Raw genomic sequence first — 19740 nt, forward strand, 5'->3', positions numbered from 1 at the left:
GTGCCTCAACGAGAGGCAGCCAGAAAATTCAAGATTTCTGAAACTAGCGCAATGCACTATCACTGCATGATGGGTCGTGAAAGCAGATACATACAGATAACAACATATTTAGTTCTAAAAAGACAGTATCCCATGTCATTTTCTTACTCTGTCCAGTGCTCACCCTACCTCCAGCCACTCTCCTGCTGAAGAGGATTCCCTGTGAGGTGGATTTCACGCAGGAACTGACATCCCTCAAGATTTTCACACACATTCTGCAGCTCTGAAAGAGAGCATGACACGTTTTTCAATATATTCTTCAGCTTCAATATATCTCCAACTTACAAACTATATCAACCTACATGAAATAAGCAGAGGTGTGTAGTGAACTTATATCCAAGTTACAAAGTTACAAAATTTTACACAAGGCAGCGAAATAAGATCAACAAAATATAAAGGCAATAGTTCAAGTACAGTGCGCTGAAAGAAGAAGAAAAACCACAGGTTTTAAACTGGTATACTTCTCTTCCACGGCTGTGGCTTAGGTGGTAAAACAGGTTGACCACTAATCACAGGATTAGCAGCTCTATACTCGGGCTGTCCTGAGCAGAACAATGAAGGCCAAGCTGCTCCTAACAGAGCAGGCGATGCTCCATTAGGAGTAGCGCTTGCATAACAGTGAACAAGAGACGTTTGCCGAACCACTAAGGTAAAACAGCGCTAAACAAGCACAGCCCATTCACCATTTTATAAAGAAAACATGTTACCTGACAGGCAGTTGTATCTAAGATCCAGATTTTCAAGGGACACAAAATTAGACATGGAGGGCAGCTGAGTAATTCTAGGAAAATAAGAGACAAATTACATTAGAAGCTAGACCACATCTCAATGCATCGCTCATGTCACCGTTAAACACAGAAGCATTTTGAATTTATGCGACTGTGTGGCTTTGACTCGTCGTGGTTTTACAGAACCTACTGATTGCAATTTTTTATATCAAGTTACATTTTCAAAAGAAAGAAAAGCCAGAAAAAATTGTCGTACATGTGTTATTTTCTACTTTGAATATATATCACATAACAAAACTTAGGCGAAGACAGATGGCAAGTAGTACTGGATGAATACTGGATACCCGTTTTGAGCTGCAGAGAGGTGCTGCATTAGAGGAAGCCAGCAGGCAGTGAGGCCGTGAAGGGAGGAGATGCTGTTGTCATCCAGATGCAGCTCTCTGAGGAGGACCTGGTTGTTCAGAATCGGGGGCTGATGAAGCAACAGGACAAAGTCGTCAGTTAACACCCATCACACTGTGAGGTTAGACTAACTTCACACCGCTGCTCCTGCTGTAGCAACGAAACGACCTCGTCCATCAATGTCAGTTGTTTTAGCCCTGCTATGCCTACTGCTATGCGTGCCTGCCACAAGCGAAGCTCGTCAGGTTCATTTTCACACTGCTTGTGAAGCACTGTGATAAAACTTTCAGGCTTGGCAAACACAAGCATAGCTAATCTGTGACTGAAAGATTACTGAGGATAGAGTGGGCCATTATCACATGTGTGCAATAATATACATTTTTAACAGCACATCTGCTGGACTGGAGAAAATGTGAAATTTGGCCAGGTAAAATTTAGTTTCACAGCTGAGAAACGCGAATTAGCAAACAACAGCATGTGTTCGACTGAGATACTTCTTGGATTAGATCTGATGGATCAGCTTCTTTTTTTTAAATTGAAATTAAGCACCTTATTTACATTTGTCATACTTGCCTGGTTTTTATTTTATTTTTTGAAGGTTTGACAATCGTTTATCACTAAACGTCACTTCTGGAATAAGGGGAACTGTTTCTCAATAAAAAAGGGCACGTAGTAGATAAAAGCAAAAGGATTTTAGGCTTAATTCAAGCCCATCACCTGTCTCAAACACCTACACCACTTTCTCTGCAGCTCTCGCAAAATTGCAACAGTGAACAGTGATATTAGATTTAGTGCTTCCAGTCATCTGCCGTGAGTTTTTACCTCAGTAAGGCTGTTTCCTCTTAGATCCAGTGTGTGAAGCAGAGCACTGTTCTCCAGACCCTCCACGTTGGCCAGGTGGTTGTGAGAGCAATCCAGGTGGAGCAGTGTATATACATCTCTCAGCCCTTTGGTGTTGATCAGCTGGTTGTGGTTCACTGACAACCTCTGTAGCCTCCTTACAGACTCCAGACCAGCTAGGAAGCAGACAGAATATATGCAGAAAGCAGAGCATGAGTCTTAAAAGTTGACATGATACAGTCTAAAAAAAAAAGTACAGTCTGTACATGGAGTCAAAATTGCAGTTTTCACTGCAGAGTGAATGGTGTGAAGTCCTCAGCAGGAAAGAAGAGAGATGCTGCCCTCTTGTGTTAGACTACATTACATTGTGTTTTTGACCAGAAGAGGAAGTTTTGTTAGACCTGGAGGGAAACTTGGAATTCCTAATGTTCATCTATGATAGTCCTTTAGCATGTGAGGTAATAAGTAAAATGTTGCATGAAAGATTTCGGGTATTTTAGATACTGTTTTTTGTTTTGTTTTTTTCATTTTCACGTTTATTTCCTCAGGTTTGATAAGCTCTGAATGTAGTCATTTAGAATTTCAAATGAAATATATGTAAGAAATGTATTGTAACTGCAGCATGTCTTTTACCAGGATTCTGGTGTTAAGAGCCATAACTTTAATTCATTTTGTTAAACATAAAGCAGTCCAAATGCATTTGACATACTCCATAGACTCTTTTTATTTTGAAGTTTCACACTCATACTACTTTCTGTGTTTACATGGAACATGATGGCATCATGCCTGTTCTCAGGTTAAGTGAATGCTGCTCTTTTTTGAGGATTTTAGACTTACCAGGTGTTCGGATCAGTCAAGCGTTATCTCAAGCTGCTACACACACATTGTTAGCAAATAAGTATTTAAAACACAAACACTTTCAGACATTATACTGACGAAAAAATTAATCCGTTTTTCTTTTTTGGGGCTTTTTTCAATAGCTGTCAGTGTTTCATGAGTTCTCACCAATACGGGTGATGGAGTTATGCGAGAGATCAAGAATATCTAAATTCTCAGCACCATTTAAACCATGGATGGAAGTCAGCTTGTTGTGGGCAAGCTGAAGAACTCGTAAACTGCTCATGTTTTCACAATCCACAAATGAGATGTCATTTTCCTAAAACAAAACAAAAGCAAAGCTGTTGTGACTGAAATGACTGAAACAACATGAAAAAATCACAGTAATGACTAGTTTTTTGTTATTTTTGTTATTTTCTAACTAATATAATCACCTGTAGGTCAATGTACCAGAGCTCTTGTAGGTGGTTGATACCTTCCAATGATTTCAGTCCACAGCGTCTAAGGGTGAACGACTGAAGTTGAGTACACTGGGCAAGGGTAAAAAGGCTGCAGCCAGGTAAGTCCTCCAAGGTCACGCTGGTAACCTGAAAGAGAGCCAAACATATTTCAGCGCTTCTGGATCTCAAATGAAAATAATGGGTTCTATGTGTGAATATTCTTTCCGAACACAACAAACATTTAAGTACAAAACATTTTCATCAGTGCTCCTGGATCACAGCTAAGCATACAGTATGTTACCTCCTGCAGGGATCTCCAGCCTGTGGACTGAAGCAGAGTATGTGGGCACAGAGGGGGCAGACTGCTACCCTCTGCCACCCTCCTTGGCCCTGTCCTACTCCGGACTGATCCTTTCTGCTTCCTCCTGTTCTGGCAGGACAATTTAGACCAAGGGATGCATTCCTTCATCCACAACAGCCTCTTCTGCTCTGTGTGCTCTGGAAGGGTTGCAGGCAAAATACAAGAAGAAGTGCCAGGCTTTGCAGGATCTTGCCGGTTACTGGTTTTATACACAGGGATCTGACTGATGTTCTTGTTTAGGTTTTGTTGTTTTGCCGTTTCAGAGCTGACGGGGTCGGCTGTAGATTCACTCTGCAGTGGATCAGCACTTGAGGTCTGCGTGGTGTTGCCTCCTGAGTGTGAGGCCCTGCCAGTATTCTGATTCTGAGATTGCATGCTGCTATTTTCTCTTTCCTTGTCTCGCAGCTCATTCTTACTTATGACTCGTTCTTTCACCTCTTCTTCTACTTTCCTTTCTTCTGCTTGTATGTTTTCCTTCACCTCATTTCCATAATCCTTTGCATCTTCATTGTTTCCCGTCCCATCCTTCTTTTTTCCTATACTAAGCCCCTCTTGGTGTTTCTGCAACTCTTCTTGCTTCTTTTCTTTATCTTTTTTCCTCTCATGTTCCATTTTTGTGTTCTGGTCTTTATTCTCACAAATCTCTGGCTTGAGTTTTATTTTTTCATCTGTGTTTCTGTGTTCTTGTTCTTCATTCTGTTTCATTTTTTCCATTCTCATTGTAATCAGCTCTTCTTCGTTTGTTTTAGTCTTTTCCTCCTTCCTCATCGTGTCTTGATTTTCCAAACTCTCCTCATCGTTCTTTTTCTTTTCTTCACTTTCCGTGAGTTGCATTTTGTCATCTATTCTTTTATTCTCATCTTTTCCCCTGATGTCTTCATTCAACATCTTTTTCTTCACCTCAGGCTTTTCTCTTTGCTCTACCTCATTTCTTTCCATCTTATGCTCTGTAGTTTTTCTCACAACTTCCTTTCTTGTCTTCTCTTCCTCACCTCCGTTATCTATTCGCTTTTCTTCCTTAATACTTCTTGTTTCTTTATTTTGTGTCTTTTGATCTTCAGTCATCTTCCTTCCAGAAACCTCTGTCACATTGTTTTTGACATCCATTATTCTTGTTTCCTCGTCCTCACTTTTCCTGTTTTTCTTTCTCTCCTTCTGCTTTTGCTTTATCTCCTCCACCTCTTGTATCTCTCTTCTCCTCTCCTCTTCCTTGATTTCTTCAATTTTTCTCTCTTCCTCTTTCTTTCTAATCTCTTCTTCTTCCCTTTTCTTCTTTACCTCCTCCCTTTCCCACAGCTCCTTTTGCTTCTTTTCTTCTTTACGTCTTAATTTTATCATGCTTTTCTTTTCCTCTTCATCCAATCTTTTCCTCTCTTCCAGTTTCTTCCTTTCCTGCTCTTCTTCACTCTTAATTTTCTCTTCTTCCTCCTTCATTTTCCTTCTGTCTTCCTCTTCCTGCTTCTTTTTCGCTTGCATGTCTTCATTTTTCCTTTTCTCTTCTTCATTTTTCCTTTTCTTCTCTTCGTTTTTCCTTCTCTGCTCTTCCTCAATCATCCTCCTCTCTTTCTCCACTTGTTTTTGTAAGTTACCAATCAGTTCCTAATTAGAGATGATATTTATAGAGTTACAAGAAAACTAGTTGCCTCATTTCTTTAATCTATTCTTTGAAATATATTAAGCAAACTACATGGAATTTACAAACATCCCAAAAAGTATTCAATCAAAATGGAAAAAAGAATCTATAAGTACTAAATTTAAGGTGTGTTTTTGAGGACCACTGATTTATAAATCCAGTATGTTCAGTAAATTGATTCTACCAAATGCTGCGCTGATAACAAATACCCAAAAGTATATCAAATGTCTAAAAATACAAATGTGAGCCTGTGCACTACGTCACACTGCACACTAATTTGAAAAAAAAATTACCTGCTGAAGCAGCATCTCCTGCTCAAGTTTTTCCTGGGCTCTTTTCGCCATCAATTCCAGTTTCTTTTCATGTAGCTGGAACCAGAATAAATAAAACACAACAGGGTTAATTAATACAGCCATTTTTGCTGCATTCTGTATTTTCTCTGTGACAGTTTGCCCTCCGTACCCTTGTCTAGGGGTATGAAACATCTAATACTGAGGCATCTGAATGAATACATTTATTTTCCCCACTCCTTAAGAACACAGTAAAACAACAGGTCCCTTGACTTTAGTGATGAATGCTGTACATACCAGCCTGTACCACACCATACCAGCCCATCATATTATCATAATACAAATGTTTGTCCTGAGAATCAGAACAGAACTGGGGGGGAAAGGCTTTTAAATATGCTGGCCCGGTTTTCTGGAATAATCTACAGAAGGGACAGAAATTGTCAAAAATGGTTACGATGCGGGTGTTTAAGTTCATTTTAAAGGAGCGAGAGAATAACTCATGCACCAATCTTGCTCCTGCCACAGTTACTGTAGAAGCACAGGACTGCAATCACAATACACTGCACTAATTACCAAAATGCTGCAGTACTCTACAGATTACACAACAATAATCTGCAATCTATCCTAATTATTATTTTTTCTGTTCTCAAACTGTTCTCCCATTAGGAGCTCAGTCTGGGTGGAGTTCGTTTTTCTCCTCCTCTCACCTCATGTTGTGTATTTTTGTTTTTTTTCTTATCAGCCTACCTCTCTGACCTGTCTTCCCAATGTGATCTTTGTGTAAACTATGTTTGGTTGGAGGGTTCCTTTGTTACTACGCTCAAACCAGTGTTCCTCCATGTGCCAGTGAAAGCGTGACCACTGCTTTAATGCTGTAAACAGACTGTAGAGTCCAGGCTAGACAAGCTATCTCTTCTGTGTTGTGCCATTTCTTAAGCTTGAGGTTGTTTAGTTTACCAAAATACATAATTCATCTCAATCCTCTTGGTCCTTAACTGCGTACACGATATTACTCTGTTTAAAGCAGAGGACACAATCCTCGGGGTGGACAAACTTTTGAGAGTTTTGTTTGGAATTTGAAAGCCACAGAGACACAATGTTATGAAAACATGTGTCACTGTTGTTCCGACACTCCAGACACATAAGGAATCACCAGTGGTCTTCACTTTAGATGACACTTTAGCACTGCTTAGTTGTCTTCCCAGCGTAGTCAAATACCCACCTGGATAACCACATTTACTCAGGCTCTTCTTGATATGATGATCTTCTGCTTCTCTGCCCACTGTGTCTTTGGGGATGGTGTTCTCACTGTGTCACAGTGTCCTAAAGACACACAATTTTTGCTCCAGTGGACAATTACAGTCAAACCTTTCATATCCTCTGTGGTGAGCTTGATCGGTCTGTGTACTAAGTCTGTGTACTTACTAAGTAAGGTATCATCCATAAACATAAACAATGGCTCTGTGGTGCACCAGGCTATCAGAGGCCTCTTTTCCACTTCCTCCATATCCAAGTAAGGCTGGGTTATGTAATTACCCTGAAGAGTTGGTGGGGGCAGCTGCATGTTTTATTACGTACGTGGACATTTGGTACCAGCTTATTGTTTATTCGTAGTAATTATGGGACAGCTGCTCTACCACCTGGATCCAAAAGTACTATGTCGAGGGGAGAAAAAAAAGTCAAGAGTAACTTACTTTCTCTGCCTCCATTATCTTCCTCAGCTCCTCCTGGAAGTTAATTTCTCTTTTTTGCCTTTCCTCATTTTTATGCATCTCCTCATCACAGTGTTTCTCTTGTGCTATGTCATGTTTGCTAAAGTCCCGGGCCAAATATTTCTCAGTCTCCCAACATCGATCTGTTCCAGCTCCATCTAAGACAAATACAAAAATGTAAGGCTTCAATAGTTGAGCAAGCAAGAAAGGAATGCCATGCATATGTAGTTCAAATCAGGCTCAAAGTAAGACATGCCTTGCCTCTCCATTGATTGTTATGCACTAATAACAAATAACAACCAAATTTCCTGCATAAAGAATGATCCAAATCTAATCTTCCATAAATGTGTAAGGCAATGCTTAGGGAAATGAGAGGCAATGCATTTTATTTTAACTTTTTTATTTTGCATTTTTTCTAAATTTACATCAGTGACGTGGCAGTGATTGTGAGTCCATCTACATTATATATGATTTAACTAAAATATACCTCCAGGAAGCTTGATCACCATTAGCTTTATGCTTTCAGTTGCAAATTTAAAAGTCTATTCACAAGACAGGATTATCTACCTTTTCATGTTACTGAAGTCGTGAGTGACAGCAAATTCTATGAAAATAGTGACGTCTTGTGGCAAACTATGTTACCTTTTACTTTTATTTTGAGTGTATTATGGGTGTATTATGCAACATCAGAACTTCAGTAACCTCAAAGTTGTTCACTTTTCTGGCCATTTCTAAAGTTTTGGCTGTCTCTCTGATAGTTTTTTTTCTTCACTTTTTTCACTCACTTGTGCTAACATCTCTTTTGGCCTGATATTATAAATAATTGAAATTACAGTATAAAGCTATAAAAACAAAAATTAAACATATTGAATTGACTTGAGATATTATATCTGCTTCATTTGAAATTTAAAAAGAAATGATCAGGCCTCACATGGCCACTGCTTGTCAATCAATTATCCCATTAAATTTGAAACTGGGGGAAATAGGGGACTGTGTATGAAAAGGGCTGTAATTCTTTAACAGATTTTGTAAAAAACCTCTGGGATTAAAAAAGAAAGTCTGTGTCAGGATCTGGAGGTTTGACTGGAAAGTTCCATCAGGCACCTGAGTCCCTTGGTCTCCACCCCTGGGCGGAGCCATCATCTCTCCTGCAGGTTTGGTTTCCTGTGCTACAGTTTTCCTGGACCTTTTTTGCCATTGCCTTCAACCTCAGCTCTCTTTGGATTATCTTCGCATTCTGGAAAAATACAAAGAACCTCACCTGCCTGCCCTCCAGCCACCACTCACCACCTCGGACACAGCGGCACTCAGGTCAGCCAGCCTTTGCCAGTACTCACCTGGATTCTCACCGCCTCTCCCTCAAAGCCAAGCTCACCCTGACTATCAGTAAGCATTGTCAGTCATTACCACCTCCGCTAAATACCCTGCGTCTGGCGCCTTCTTAACCTTGTTCTCTTTTCTTCCCAGATACACCCGCTCCATCCCCGTCACAACCTGCCAATTCCCCCTTCACCCCCCTGACCCACGGCCGCATCATTAGTAACACTTTGCCACGAATTCACCTGTTGACCTCATAATAAAACACTGTAAAAACGTTTGAGTCCAGTTTAGCTATTGGCCTGTGTACTTCAAGCACATGCTGGTTGTTTGATCTACAATCAATTGTGGTGATGTACAGAAGCAAAACTACAAAAATGGTGTCTTTGTCCCAAACAATACACATGTACATGTTATCTACCTTCATTATTAGGCCACATGGACATATAGTGAGTCAAAGGATTTTGTGTCACTATTCGTGTTTGAAGAAGGGACCCATCAGCCTTTTTTTCCTCATTTTCTGTTTCACCACCCACCTGTATCAGTAAAAAGAAATCATTTTTAAAAATTAGGCCACGTGACATTATATTTTAGATGTAATAAAACAACCGAGATTAGACCGTTAAGACCAATTTACCTGTTCATTCACTTTCACCATATCTTTGCTGACTTCATTTGACAGCCTCATCATATTATCAGTGGAATCTGATGGTGTGAAGTCTGACATGGAATTCAAAGACAGTGCAGACAAAATCCAAAACGGTAAGGAGATAATCTCAGCTTTATCACCATACACATTAGTTAAATGCTGTAAGTTATTGCTTACCTTCAAGTTCCTCAAGGATAAGTTTCTCACAAACTGCCGCTCTAGTTTTTGATGTTTCAAAGTAGCTTAGAAGGGCTGGTGGGAAATTATCTGAAGCCTGCGGTCAGAAAACAGATTAATTATTAGGTCTGCTTTCGCCACAAAAGGAAAATGTTAATATAAGCAAGCAATATTAACAATATTAGCAAGCATTGTGGGGACAAAAGTGAAGCAATAACTCTTACTGATACTAAATCCATTGTCTATTCTGCTTATGGGTCAATCAATTTCCCTATTGATTTCTGATTAATTTTAAAGTAGGCCAGCAGACGTTCAGGGACAATGCAAAAGTAGAAAAAAGGGTCTGTACTGTATGTGACTCACACATACAAAAGCTCAAAGGTTTTGGGGTCACTGTGTTGCAATTATCTTTTTGTTTTCTAAGCAGCATTCATAAATGGCATTACTACACTTAAAGAGATATTAGTCCAATGAACTGGACAATTTGGTACAATTTACTTTTATTTGGAAGAATTTCTCAAATCCCATCCATACTCACTATATGAAAAAGCAATAGTTGGGATGTATAGACAAAGTCATAAGGCAGTAAGTGGATTTACGGAAGGTCAGCTTATGTTGTGCATAATTCATCTTCTATCTATTATTCGTTTAGCTTCGCTGTCCGGTTCAGCGTCACTCTAAGCTCACGTGTGGCTCTCAAACGAATCATCCTGATGCTTTTGTGGTAGAGATATAAATTAAGGTGTCTACCCTGACAAATAGCTGCTAATTTCCACCTCTTCGGGTGATAGAATGTATGCAGAATTGGACAAAAAATAGTAAATGAAGAGAATATTTTGGAGAATAGCGGAAACATACATGCATGTGCTGTATTTTTAGAACGAGGCCCACACCCTTACCTCTTCTTCATGACATGAAACATTTTCCTGTTCTTCTTCAGTTTCATCAGAGGTGAATGGCTCATCCAGCTCCAGCATGACGATTTACTTATCTGTCAGAGCAGTGAAAATGAAGGCATTAGACGGTCTGCTAATATTCAGTTGCTGAAACCATTTACCGTACTTTTATCCAAAGTACTCATATTTACCGCTAAGTTATACGTAATTCTTTAAAATGTCCTACCTGGATACAGCACTAGTGCTATACTCGCAAGCTTAGAAGAACTTGGCTGAAGGATCCTCTTGCGTCTAGACGAATTTCTGTCTCTATGGAAACAACGCTGTGAACTACGAAGTCTCGAAAGGGACTTACCGAACAAAACGCAAAAGAAAAACTAATTCATATTTTAAATGGGAAAAGGCGGTTTACATTTTGTTTTTAATTTTTTAGACTGCATTTGTTGTATTGACTTCAGTATTTTTATCTTCATTCTTCATGTAAACACCATTATGGTGTTTACATGAAGAATGAAGAGGGCGCTAATTTAGGCATTTTTATGTGTGGCACATACATTGTGTCCTTAAAAAAAGAAGAAGAAAAAAGAAAATCACAACGTGTTGCTTGCTATAAAAATGAAATGATTTCAAAATGCCTCAAACGTTGGCTGCAATTTAATAATTCAATTCTTGAATTATTTTGATCCTTGGAAACTTCCTAACGCATGAGACAAAGAAAAAAGAGCAAATAAGCAGGCATTTATTTAATTTTTTACATCATCAGTTTAAATTTCCCGTTGATCAACAGGCGACCAGAAGAGAGCGAAAAAACTACCACAAGATGGCGATCACAGCTCTAGAAGAGGCCCCTTATAATGCGTGACAATAACTAGAGAGACAATACACCAAAAGTTTCATCTTTTAATATCAAATTCTATCAAATTACAGAAAAATGATCTGAATAAAAATGCTTTAATTTTCAATACACTTATAGCATAACAATTGTAGATCTGTCTGGTCAAGTCCAACTAGAAAACACTGAAACAATAATTGATATTGTTGCACAGTTATTGAAAAAAGTTGCACAGAAGTTACAGAAGCAAAATTATGAATCTGAGGTCAGCAAAGCTATTTGGCTACTTAGTGTGAAGAAAATGTAGTGTCACTGACTTGTGTGGGCATTCTAACAGCCAGCAAGGGGGGGGGGGGTCAGTGAGCCCGAGACCTTGTAGGTGAATCACACGACCAGAGGGACAAAATCTGTTGGGCTGCTAACAATGCGCACTTTTTCCATGGCATTTCTGATCACAAAGACCAGTTCCTCTCTCCCGTGGTGAGGGCTTTGCACTTGTCCTATAGTCTTCTCTTTGAGGAGATTCCAGTGGCCCACACAGGTTTCCCATACACATTCCTGATAGCTTTCTAAAAGGAACCCAGTCTCCTTCCTGATAAGTTTCAAACGAAGAACAGCTTGTCCTCCATCCAAAACTGTTTGGTCAGGAGACACAGTGAGGCCTGTTCTCTATTCTAATACATGAAAACAAAACAGTGGAATGGCGCCAGGTCCTTTAAAAAGCAAAGCTGAATTACACAATAACAATGAAACACGGCCCATCTACAACCCTACTGTGGCACAAGATCAACACCTTCACAGTTTTGTACTTTGATAAAAAGTCATTATGGGTCATAGCCCAACTTCAGTGCTTAGGCTGACGGGGAGCTAGAGGACAGTTTGGTGCTACTGCCGTTGTTGGAGTCAAACTGCCTGTCCCTTATGTTGTATTAGGTCCCCTAAGATTCATTGACCAAGTTCAATTGCTTAAAAAGGCTCCATCAGCAAGCCTTGTCTACTCCAATTAGGGCCAGGCCCTTTGTCAGTGGGCAAGGTGTCCGGCGCTTTTGTCCAAGTGCACGGAACCCAGACAGCAGCCAGACAGGGCCAAGCTGTAGATTTATGCAGCAGATTACACCAGTCAATAGCGGCTCCGGCCCAAACGCAGCAGAGGTTTAGATAGCAGCCGTGTGTTTACACTGTCAAGGGTTTTCTGTTACTCGTCTGTAGCCATTATCTTGGCAGCCATTGAGCAAATCGAGCCTATCATTTCCATCTGAGGGATTTGACGAAAGAGGGATTGGAGGGAAAAAGTTTAACTTAACTTAAAGTTAAGCTTTAACTTAACTTACTGCACATCACAAAGGTACAATTTGCAATACCTGTGTGTATTTATTAATGATTAATGCAATTGATCTGAAGAATTAGACGTCATGCCTGAAAACATACATTTTATCTGTTTTGCAGACTTGAACAGTCAGATTGTTGCTTCAGCGAGATGATAAAGGAACTTGACCTGATGGTAAGATACTATGTGCATGTGATGGGGAAAATGTTAAGCAAGCTAATCCTGCACAAATACCTCTGCAAGCTTAACGCCTTGTGTTGCGTTCTTGCAAGTATCTGCTGTCGTATCACGTCTTGCTTGTGCAATCAGTACCTGCGGTACATTTTCAAAGCTGTTCCTACACAAGAGTGGCTCAGACTTGAGAAGTTCAACCAGGTCATCCCAGCATCCTCCTAACCAAGCTTTTCTTCTTCTCAGTGGACTGACAACACAAGTGAACTAGTTAGACTTTAAGGCAGATTTGGATTCTCTTTCAAAGTTAACATTATGCTGCCATTGTGAGTTTTAGTACATCTAAATCAGCTTCAAATGACTGTGGGATTATTGTTGCAATCATAAGTCCACCTAAGAGGGTTTGGTGAGGGTTAATTTGGGATTAGCTTACTCCACTACAAGTGACTTAAAGTAAAAGTTGTGCTTTTTTCATTTAATACTTAAACAACTCATCTCTCTTGTTTGAACTGTAAATTCCATATGCAACACAAGGCTTTCCAAAAAACTGCAAACATGTTCCCTGCATAGGTTTAACATTCACACTTCAAAGAACAGCCTGTATCAATGGTCATGCTGACAGCCATGGAGCAAAATGAAATATAGCTCTTTTGTTAATTCCACAAAAGAGTTGAAAACTATGTATCTACTGAGAATGTCCCGAGCTAAACTATTCTGTATCAGCCTACAGCATGTAGTGTACAAAAATCCACTGTGTAGAGACAGAATGAACAGAGGCAAACTGTAGAGGACACTAACTGCTATAGTTCTTCCAGAAAAGAGTACTTTATTCTGCATACAACACATTCAGAATAGAGGAAGAGGGCATGAGACAAAAAGCTGTGAGTAATGGTCACTTACATCTTGTCCAAACAGAAAACTTGTTACGATTTTGAAATGTACAAAAATATAGAAGCAAAGGCATGAGTGCTTTCATTTTCAGTTCTATACACTAAAAGTAACTTGCCTACCTTTTTATCGACTACTAGTCTTCATTTTAATCTTCAAGGTATTCATTTATTAAATAAGTTGTAAACATCTACTGTTTGGATAGTTTTTCAATCAACTTTGGAGAATTTGAGTTTTGAATGTCTTGAGATTAAAAGAACTGTACCTACTATTGGAATCATTTTTTATCCTTTGCACCTATTTGAATTACCAAATGGACTAAATTACAGCATGTCACTGACTTTGACATTACAAAATCGGCAACCACATGTGCCTTAGAGGGATTTTTAAAAAAGAAAAAAAAAAACATGATGAGAGCACTTGGCTCAGGTCTGATATGTTCTGTAAGTCCCATGACTTGTTCTTGGCCTTGAGCACAGGACAGTTCCAAGGAAAGAGAAAAGAGGAGGCGTTACTGCTGTTAATCCTCACTTTGAAAGAGCATCAAATCCAGCCAACAAGTCTCGTGTATCTGTGTGTGTGTCTGTGTTTAGTTGTTTCATGTGTAATTCTTAAATGAGCAGGGTTTTTTTCAAATGCAGTTTCATCTGCTATAGGAAGTTAGAGCCAAACCTTAAATTCTTAAGACTTGAATGTGGGGTATAAGGCATGATTTATTTGGGCAGCGTATCACATGAAAAATTTGTCATTTTTATTTAAGTGAATGCCAGTTTTCCATAATAAAAAAATGTAATTAATTCTGCATCCAGAAACCTACATGACCTACATGATTTTAACTATTTTGTTATTTCCCAGTACAAGCTTTATTGGAAAGTTGAATGGAAAAAATCATCAAATGTTTATGTTATTAAAAATGAAATGAAGAAAGGCTACAAACATAAAGGCAAAATAGAGTGGCATATGAACAAGTAGTAACACTAGTTGTACCATTTTTCTACAAGCAGGTTCTATTTTGTGTGTTAAATGTATTAAACCCATAAACAAAGCAGCTAATCGCAATTGATATCCAGGTGAGGTGCAAAAAGAAAGAACAACAAACTGTTGCTCTGCTATATGTAGCCTAGTGTGAAAAACTCTCCCCACCTGCTCCTAATTTGTTAGTTGTTTTTTTTTAATTTTTTGTCACACTCAAATGTTTCAGGTCATCAAACAAATTTGAATATGAGACAAAGATACTGCAACTAAACCCAAAATGCATTTTCATCTGTTAAGGGAAAAGCAAACCTACATGGATGGCCCAGTGTGAAAAAGTTAAGTGCCCCCTAAACCTCAAAAAACCAGTTGTGCCAAGAACTGCAATCAAGGGTTTGCAATAACTGGCAATGAGTATTTCACATCACTGTGGAGAGATTTTGGTCAACTCTTCTTTGCCCACCTGTTTTAATTCAGTTATACTGGAGGGGTTTATTCGAATTAACAGCCTGTTTCAGGTTGTGCCAAAGCATTTCAATCAGATTTAAGTCTGAGCTTTGACTAGGACACTCATTTTGGCTGAACATAGGTGGATTTTCTGGTGTCTTTCAGATCATCGTCCTGCTGCTTAACTTTAGTGCAGTTGATCTTCAGGGCACGAACTGATGGTTGGACATTCTCCTTTGGGATTTTCGGTTAGAGAGCAGAATGCATTGTTCCATCAATCACAGCAAGTCACCCATGTCCTATGCAGCGAAGCAGCCCCAGACCATAAAACTACTACCACCATGTTTGGCAGTTGAAATGATGTTCTTTCATGAATTGCTACTGTGGCAACATGAAGAAATAACTCAGGAATAACAAATCACTGTCACTTGACAAGTTATGTTCCAAGGCCGATATTTCTACGCCATGTGGGCTCTTCTGATGGTAGATTCACTCCTACCACAGCCTTCACAAGGTACAATGAACATACTTTATTTTACTGGGGTCATTTACAGATGCAACAGTATTCCTGGACACCGGCAGAGTATAAATTATGCAAAGTCCTATTAAAACGTTCACACTTCCAGACGGATGGTAGGGGGTAGTATAAGATTTCTCAGTTAGGTAAAACATGCAAAGTTGCTGGATCAGGGAGCTTTCAAATTTGTGTCCCTGAATGGATGCAAAGAGGTACACCAAACTTTGAGAACCACTCGGTTACAAGGACACGGGCCACTGCAGCAGCTCATTCTCCAGCCCATTGTAAGAAGAGTCCAACAGAGTGTAATCAATAGCAAAATTTTCATTTGGGCAAAAAGACAACAACTGTCCCATATAGCTTTGAGCAACTGGTTGTGTGTTTTTTGCAACTTGACAATGTTCCCATGCCTGACACCAGTGAGCTACCTCAGCAGACATACCTGGCCAGTAGCACCATGAACGTCTAGTCCTTTCCAGACCTTTATGGTCGTGGTCCTGATGAACTTGAGTCAGCACCTCCTTAATTAGTACATGAGGCAGCAAAAGCTGGAGCACCACCTCAGCACCTTTGGGGCAATGAACTTAAACAATTAAACAAACAAACCTAAGCTAAAACACCAGGATTTCATTTTATCACAGAATCGGCCTGCTGGAGGGCATAGTGGTGAGATGAGGCAAAAACACAATGGCAGCTTGCAGCACATTAACTGGTTCCAGCTACAAGGCTCGTTGAAGGGGTTCAGGTAGGGGTGTACAAGAAATCATTGCTTTTATGTCCTGCAGACTGGGCAGATGCTGGCAGAATAAGTGTCTCCATTCGTATTGCTCTTTTCTGACTTGTACTTTAATTCAAAGTCAAAAAGACGAGTTGAGCTTCCCAGCACTGTTCAGTAGTCCCAGGTTTAGCAGAAGACAAATGACTAAGGATGTTCTTGTCAGTATAAAAATTACACTTGTGGCCCAACAAGAATTTTTCAGTCACGGTCCACTTAAGTGCCAAAACCTCCAACTTCATTGAACTATAATTTAGCCTCAAACCTCGGCTAGCATAGCCTGTTGGTCTCAGTTTACCTTCTCCCTACTGGGAAGGCCCAGGCCGACATTACTTGTATCCACCTCTATAAATAAAGGGCACACAGAAATCTGTAAAAGGAAAGCACTGGTGCTGTTGTGAGCTTAGTTTTTAATGGCTTAAAGCTTTGGTGACACTCTTCAGTCCAGTTCCCAATGACACCATGCTCTGCCTTCCGTTTTCTGCCCCAAGACTGTGCCACCAGTCTATGCAGAGGGACAGCAAACTTCGCAAAACCAAGAGAGGACCATAGTTCTGAAACTGTTTTAGGAGGCTGCCAGTTAGCTACTACCTTAACCTTGCTGGGACCTGTGGAGACACCCTTATAAGAAATGACATGGCCCAAGTAATGAACCTCTGGCTGGAAAAAGGCACATTTGGAAAGCTTTGCCTTCAAGCCCTCCTGCTGAAGCCACAGGGGTTTTCACATTGGATGGATGGATGCCATTCTTACCCAGTCACTTTCTCATAATTGAATCATGATCCTTGAGACAAATGAGGCCTGTAGTCTTTAGATGTTCCCCTGGAATCTTATGTGATCTCCTGGATTAGTTGTCAGTGTGCTCTTGGAGTAATATTGGTAGGCTGATCATTCTTGGGAAGGTTCACCACTGTTCCAAGTTTTCTCTATTTATGGATAATGGCAGCCAGCATTGTTCACTGGAGTCCCAAAGCCTCAAGCGTTTGAAACCCAGACTGATGACAGATGTCAGTGACTTTGTTCCTCATCTGTTCTTGAGTTTCTTTAGATCATTTCATGATGTGTTGACCTTCACTTTGTCAGACTGATCTATTTAAGTGATTTGAAACACTGCAGCAAGAGTACCTACAGGGACTAGAAAGAGAGAGCATAATTCTCCTATATCGGCTTCTCTTCATTGGCTCCCTATTAAATCCACAATGAAATTTAAAATCCTGCTCCTCATATGAATAATCAGGTCCCATCTTATCTTAATAACCTTATAGTACCATATCACCCCATTAGAGCACTTCAATCAGCCTGCAGGCTTACTTGTGGTTCCTAGAGTATTTACAAGCAGAATGGAAGGCAGACCCTTCAGCTTTCAGGCCCCTCTGCTGTGGACCAAGCTTCCAGTTTGGATTCAGGAGACAGACGCCCTCTCTACTTTTAAGTTGAGGCTTAAAACTTTACTTTTGATAAAGCATATACTTAGGACTGGACTTAGGACTAAATTGATTTCTTGATTAATCAGGACTGGATGTGGCTAGTGACATGAAACTCAGCTTTCCTGGTTACTCAATGAAATCAGTGAAATCATAATTTAAAAACTGCATTTTGTATTTACTCAAGTTGTCTTTGTCTAAGATTAGAATTTGTTTGATCATCTAGAAACATGTAAGTGTGACAAATATCCAAAAGAGTAAGAAATCAGGAAGGGGTCAAAAACTTTTTATCCGCAATGTACCCAAAGCTCTTTAGTCCTTTTTTTCCCCTGGAAAAACAAAAATGGGACATTTTGAAAACAAATGCATGGAGTTGTTTTTTTGTTTTTTGTTTTTTTTTTTAATATCCTGGAGTAACCACCTGGAACACTTTGACTCAAGAAGACACAACATGGTGGAAGCAGATTGCATTTATCATCAGTACCTTATTTTTCGTTTCTATTCTCCAACCATCACAACTTCTCATGACCTTGTGACCTCAATGGTGGTAGTGGTGGTGGAGAGGGGGAGGGGGGCTTACCAAGGCTAATACAGTGAAGTCTCACCACTGGCTGTTTTCTTTTGTTTTATCAAATTAGGATCGAGCTGCACATTGCCAATCACAGAACACAGGCTTTTCAAAGCAGCTCGCAGAGAGCACATCAAGTACATGTTCTGTTCCTTCCCAAGGCAAAATCAGATCTTTTTGAGACAACAGCACACATTTAAGGTAGAAATAACTATTCTATGTAACAATAAAAATAAAAATATATATCAGAGGACTGGATAATGGGTCTAGAATGCTCTTTATTTTAGATTAAATTGAAAGCTAGTCCACTTATGAACTTACTTTATTTCACAGTTTTCATTTAAGAAATCACACTTTACTTGTTCAGTCCTTTGATTGCTCGTTATTAATTAATTACTCATTTAAAGGAAAATCAGGGAATTAAATAACACTATTCAAAATAAAACATATTTAAACATAAACATTGTAAAAGTGACCTCACTGTCTGCAAGATTTGTTTCCTCAAACTAAGAAACCTGGAAATTCATGTCCACCATCAAGTCCCCAGTTCATTTATTTATGCCACCTCTGTGTGATTCCCATTGGCTGACAACCTACGTATCTGTGACACAGTGAAAACCAATCCGCCATAACTTTCCATCAGAGGTCCGGGAGGGGAAAACTCATGACAACCAAATGGCATAATGTTACCAAAGTCAGAGTCAGTTCATGAAGTATTCAGCAGGTAACCAGTGTAAGCTGCCATCTGTGACCAGTTCTGTGTTTACCATCACAAAAACAAAACAGCGTCACGGGATGGGGAACACCTCGTACTTAACCACATGTTATATATCTTGTTACAAACAAACAACCGATATCTGGGACACACATAAAAGAACTGCAAATAAATGTAGAGAATTAATTCAAGTCTTATTTAATTTGGCCAATACATAAAGACAAAAAAGACAAAATGGCTAAGTCCCAGTGCAGTACGAGTTTAATAATTAATTGCAACAAATCATAACTGAACATTTAGTATCTTATGAATGTGGGCTTTCCAACACTTTGGTAAAAGCTCATTTTGCTCTTATAGTACTTTCTGACTTGGCTTGTCTTTTCTATTTTTGCCCAAATTTCAATCCTACATTTGAATCCCTGCAGCTCATAATGTCTGCATCCTGCAGCATCGTCTCTGTAATTCTGCTGTTCGAGTCTTCTACATAATAACACCTGCTTTCTCGAGACTGGTGCTGACGTCACTGACATTTGTTTTGGGGTTCTTTTTCACAGCTTGAAGGATTTGTCTGTCATCAGCTGCAGCTGTTTTCCATGGGAGACCTGCCCTTTGTGTATTTTGTCCACAAGCTTTTTCTTTCCACTCTGCTGTACTTGTTATATCAGTTTCTTGTGTTGTGGTTCTTAATGATTTTGGTTTTTGCCTCTTAGAGATTAGCTGTTTTTCTGCCACTATTCACTGTTTTTGGTCTTCTCTCGCCTCCATTTTCCTTCTACTGGCTCC

The 19740-nt window shown here is 39.6% G+C and overlaps 1 protein-coding gene across 1 annotated transcript in view; it reads right to left on the minus strand.

The window, feature by feature from the left end:
* The window catches only part of lrriq1 (leucine-rich repeats and IQ motif containing 1), a 35623-nt gene extending 24994 nt beyond the window's left edge, over nucleotides 1-10629 (minus strand). The window contains exons 1-14 of the mRNA XM_063480332.1: nucleotides 10548-10629; nucleotides 10325-10416; nucleotides 9426-9522; nucleotides 9237-9319; nucleotides 9021-9135; nucleotides 7265-7440; nucleotides 5574-5648; nucleotides 3588-5246; nucleotides 3281-3433; nucleotides 3015-3165; nucleotides 1992-2185; nucleotides 1112-1239; nucleotides 747-820; nucleotides 169-262 (exon numbers count right to left, since the gene is read on the minus strand). Coding sequence (XP_063336402.1) covers nucleotides 169-262; nucleotides 747-820; nucleotides 1112-1239; nucleotides 1992-2185; nucleotides 3015-3165; nucleotides 3281-3433; nucleotides 3588-5246; nucleotides 5574-5648; nucleotides 7265-7440; nucleotides 9021-9135; nucleotides 9237-9319; nucleotides 9426-9522; nucleotides 10325-10402 — 3077 coding nt within the window. The 5' untranslated portion in view covers nucleotides 10403-10416; nucleotides 10548-10629. The remainder of the gene's footprint in view (nucleotides 1-168; nucleotides 263-746; nucleotides 821-1111; nucleotides 1240-1991; nucleotides 2186-3014; nucleotides 3166-3280; nucleotides 3434-3587; nucleotides 5247-5573; nucleotides 5649-7264; nucleotides 7441-9020; nucleotides 9136-9236; nucleotides 9320-9425; nucleotides 9523-10324; nucleotides 10417-10547) is intronic.
* Nucleotides 10630-19740: the final 9111 nt, after the last annotated feature.

This window comes from Pelmatolapia mariae, linkage group LG7 (genome assembly GCF_036321145.2).
Source record: "Pelmatolapia mariae isolate MD_Pm_ZW linkage group LG7, Pm_UMD_F_2, whole genome shotgun sequence".
Classification (NCBI taxonomy): Eukaryota; Metazoa; Chordata; class Actinopteri; order Cichliformes; family Cichlidae; genus Pelmatolapia; species Pelmatolapia mariae.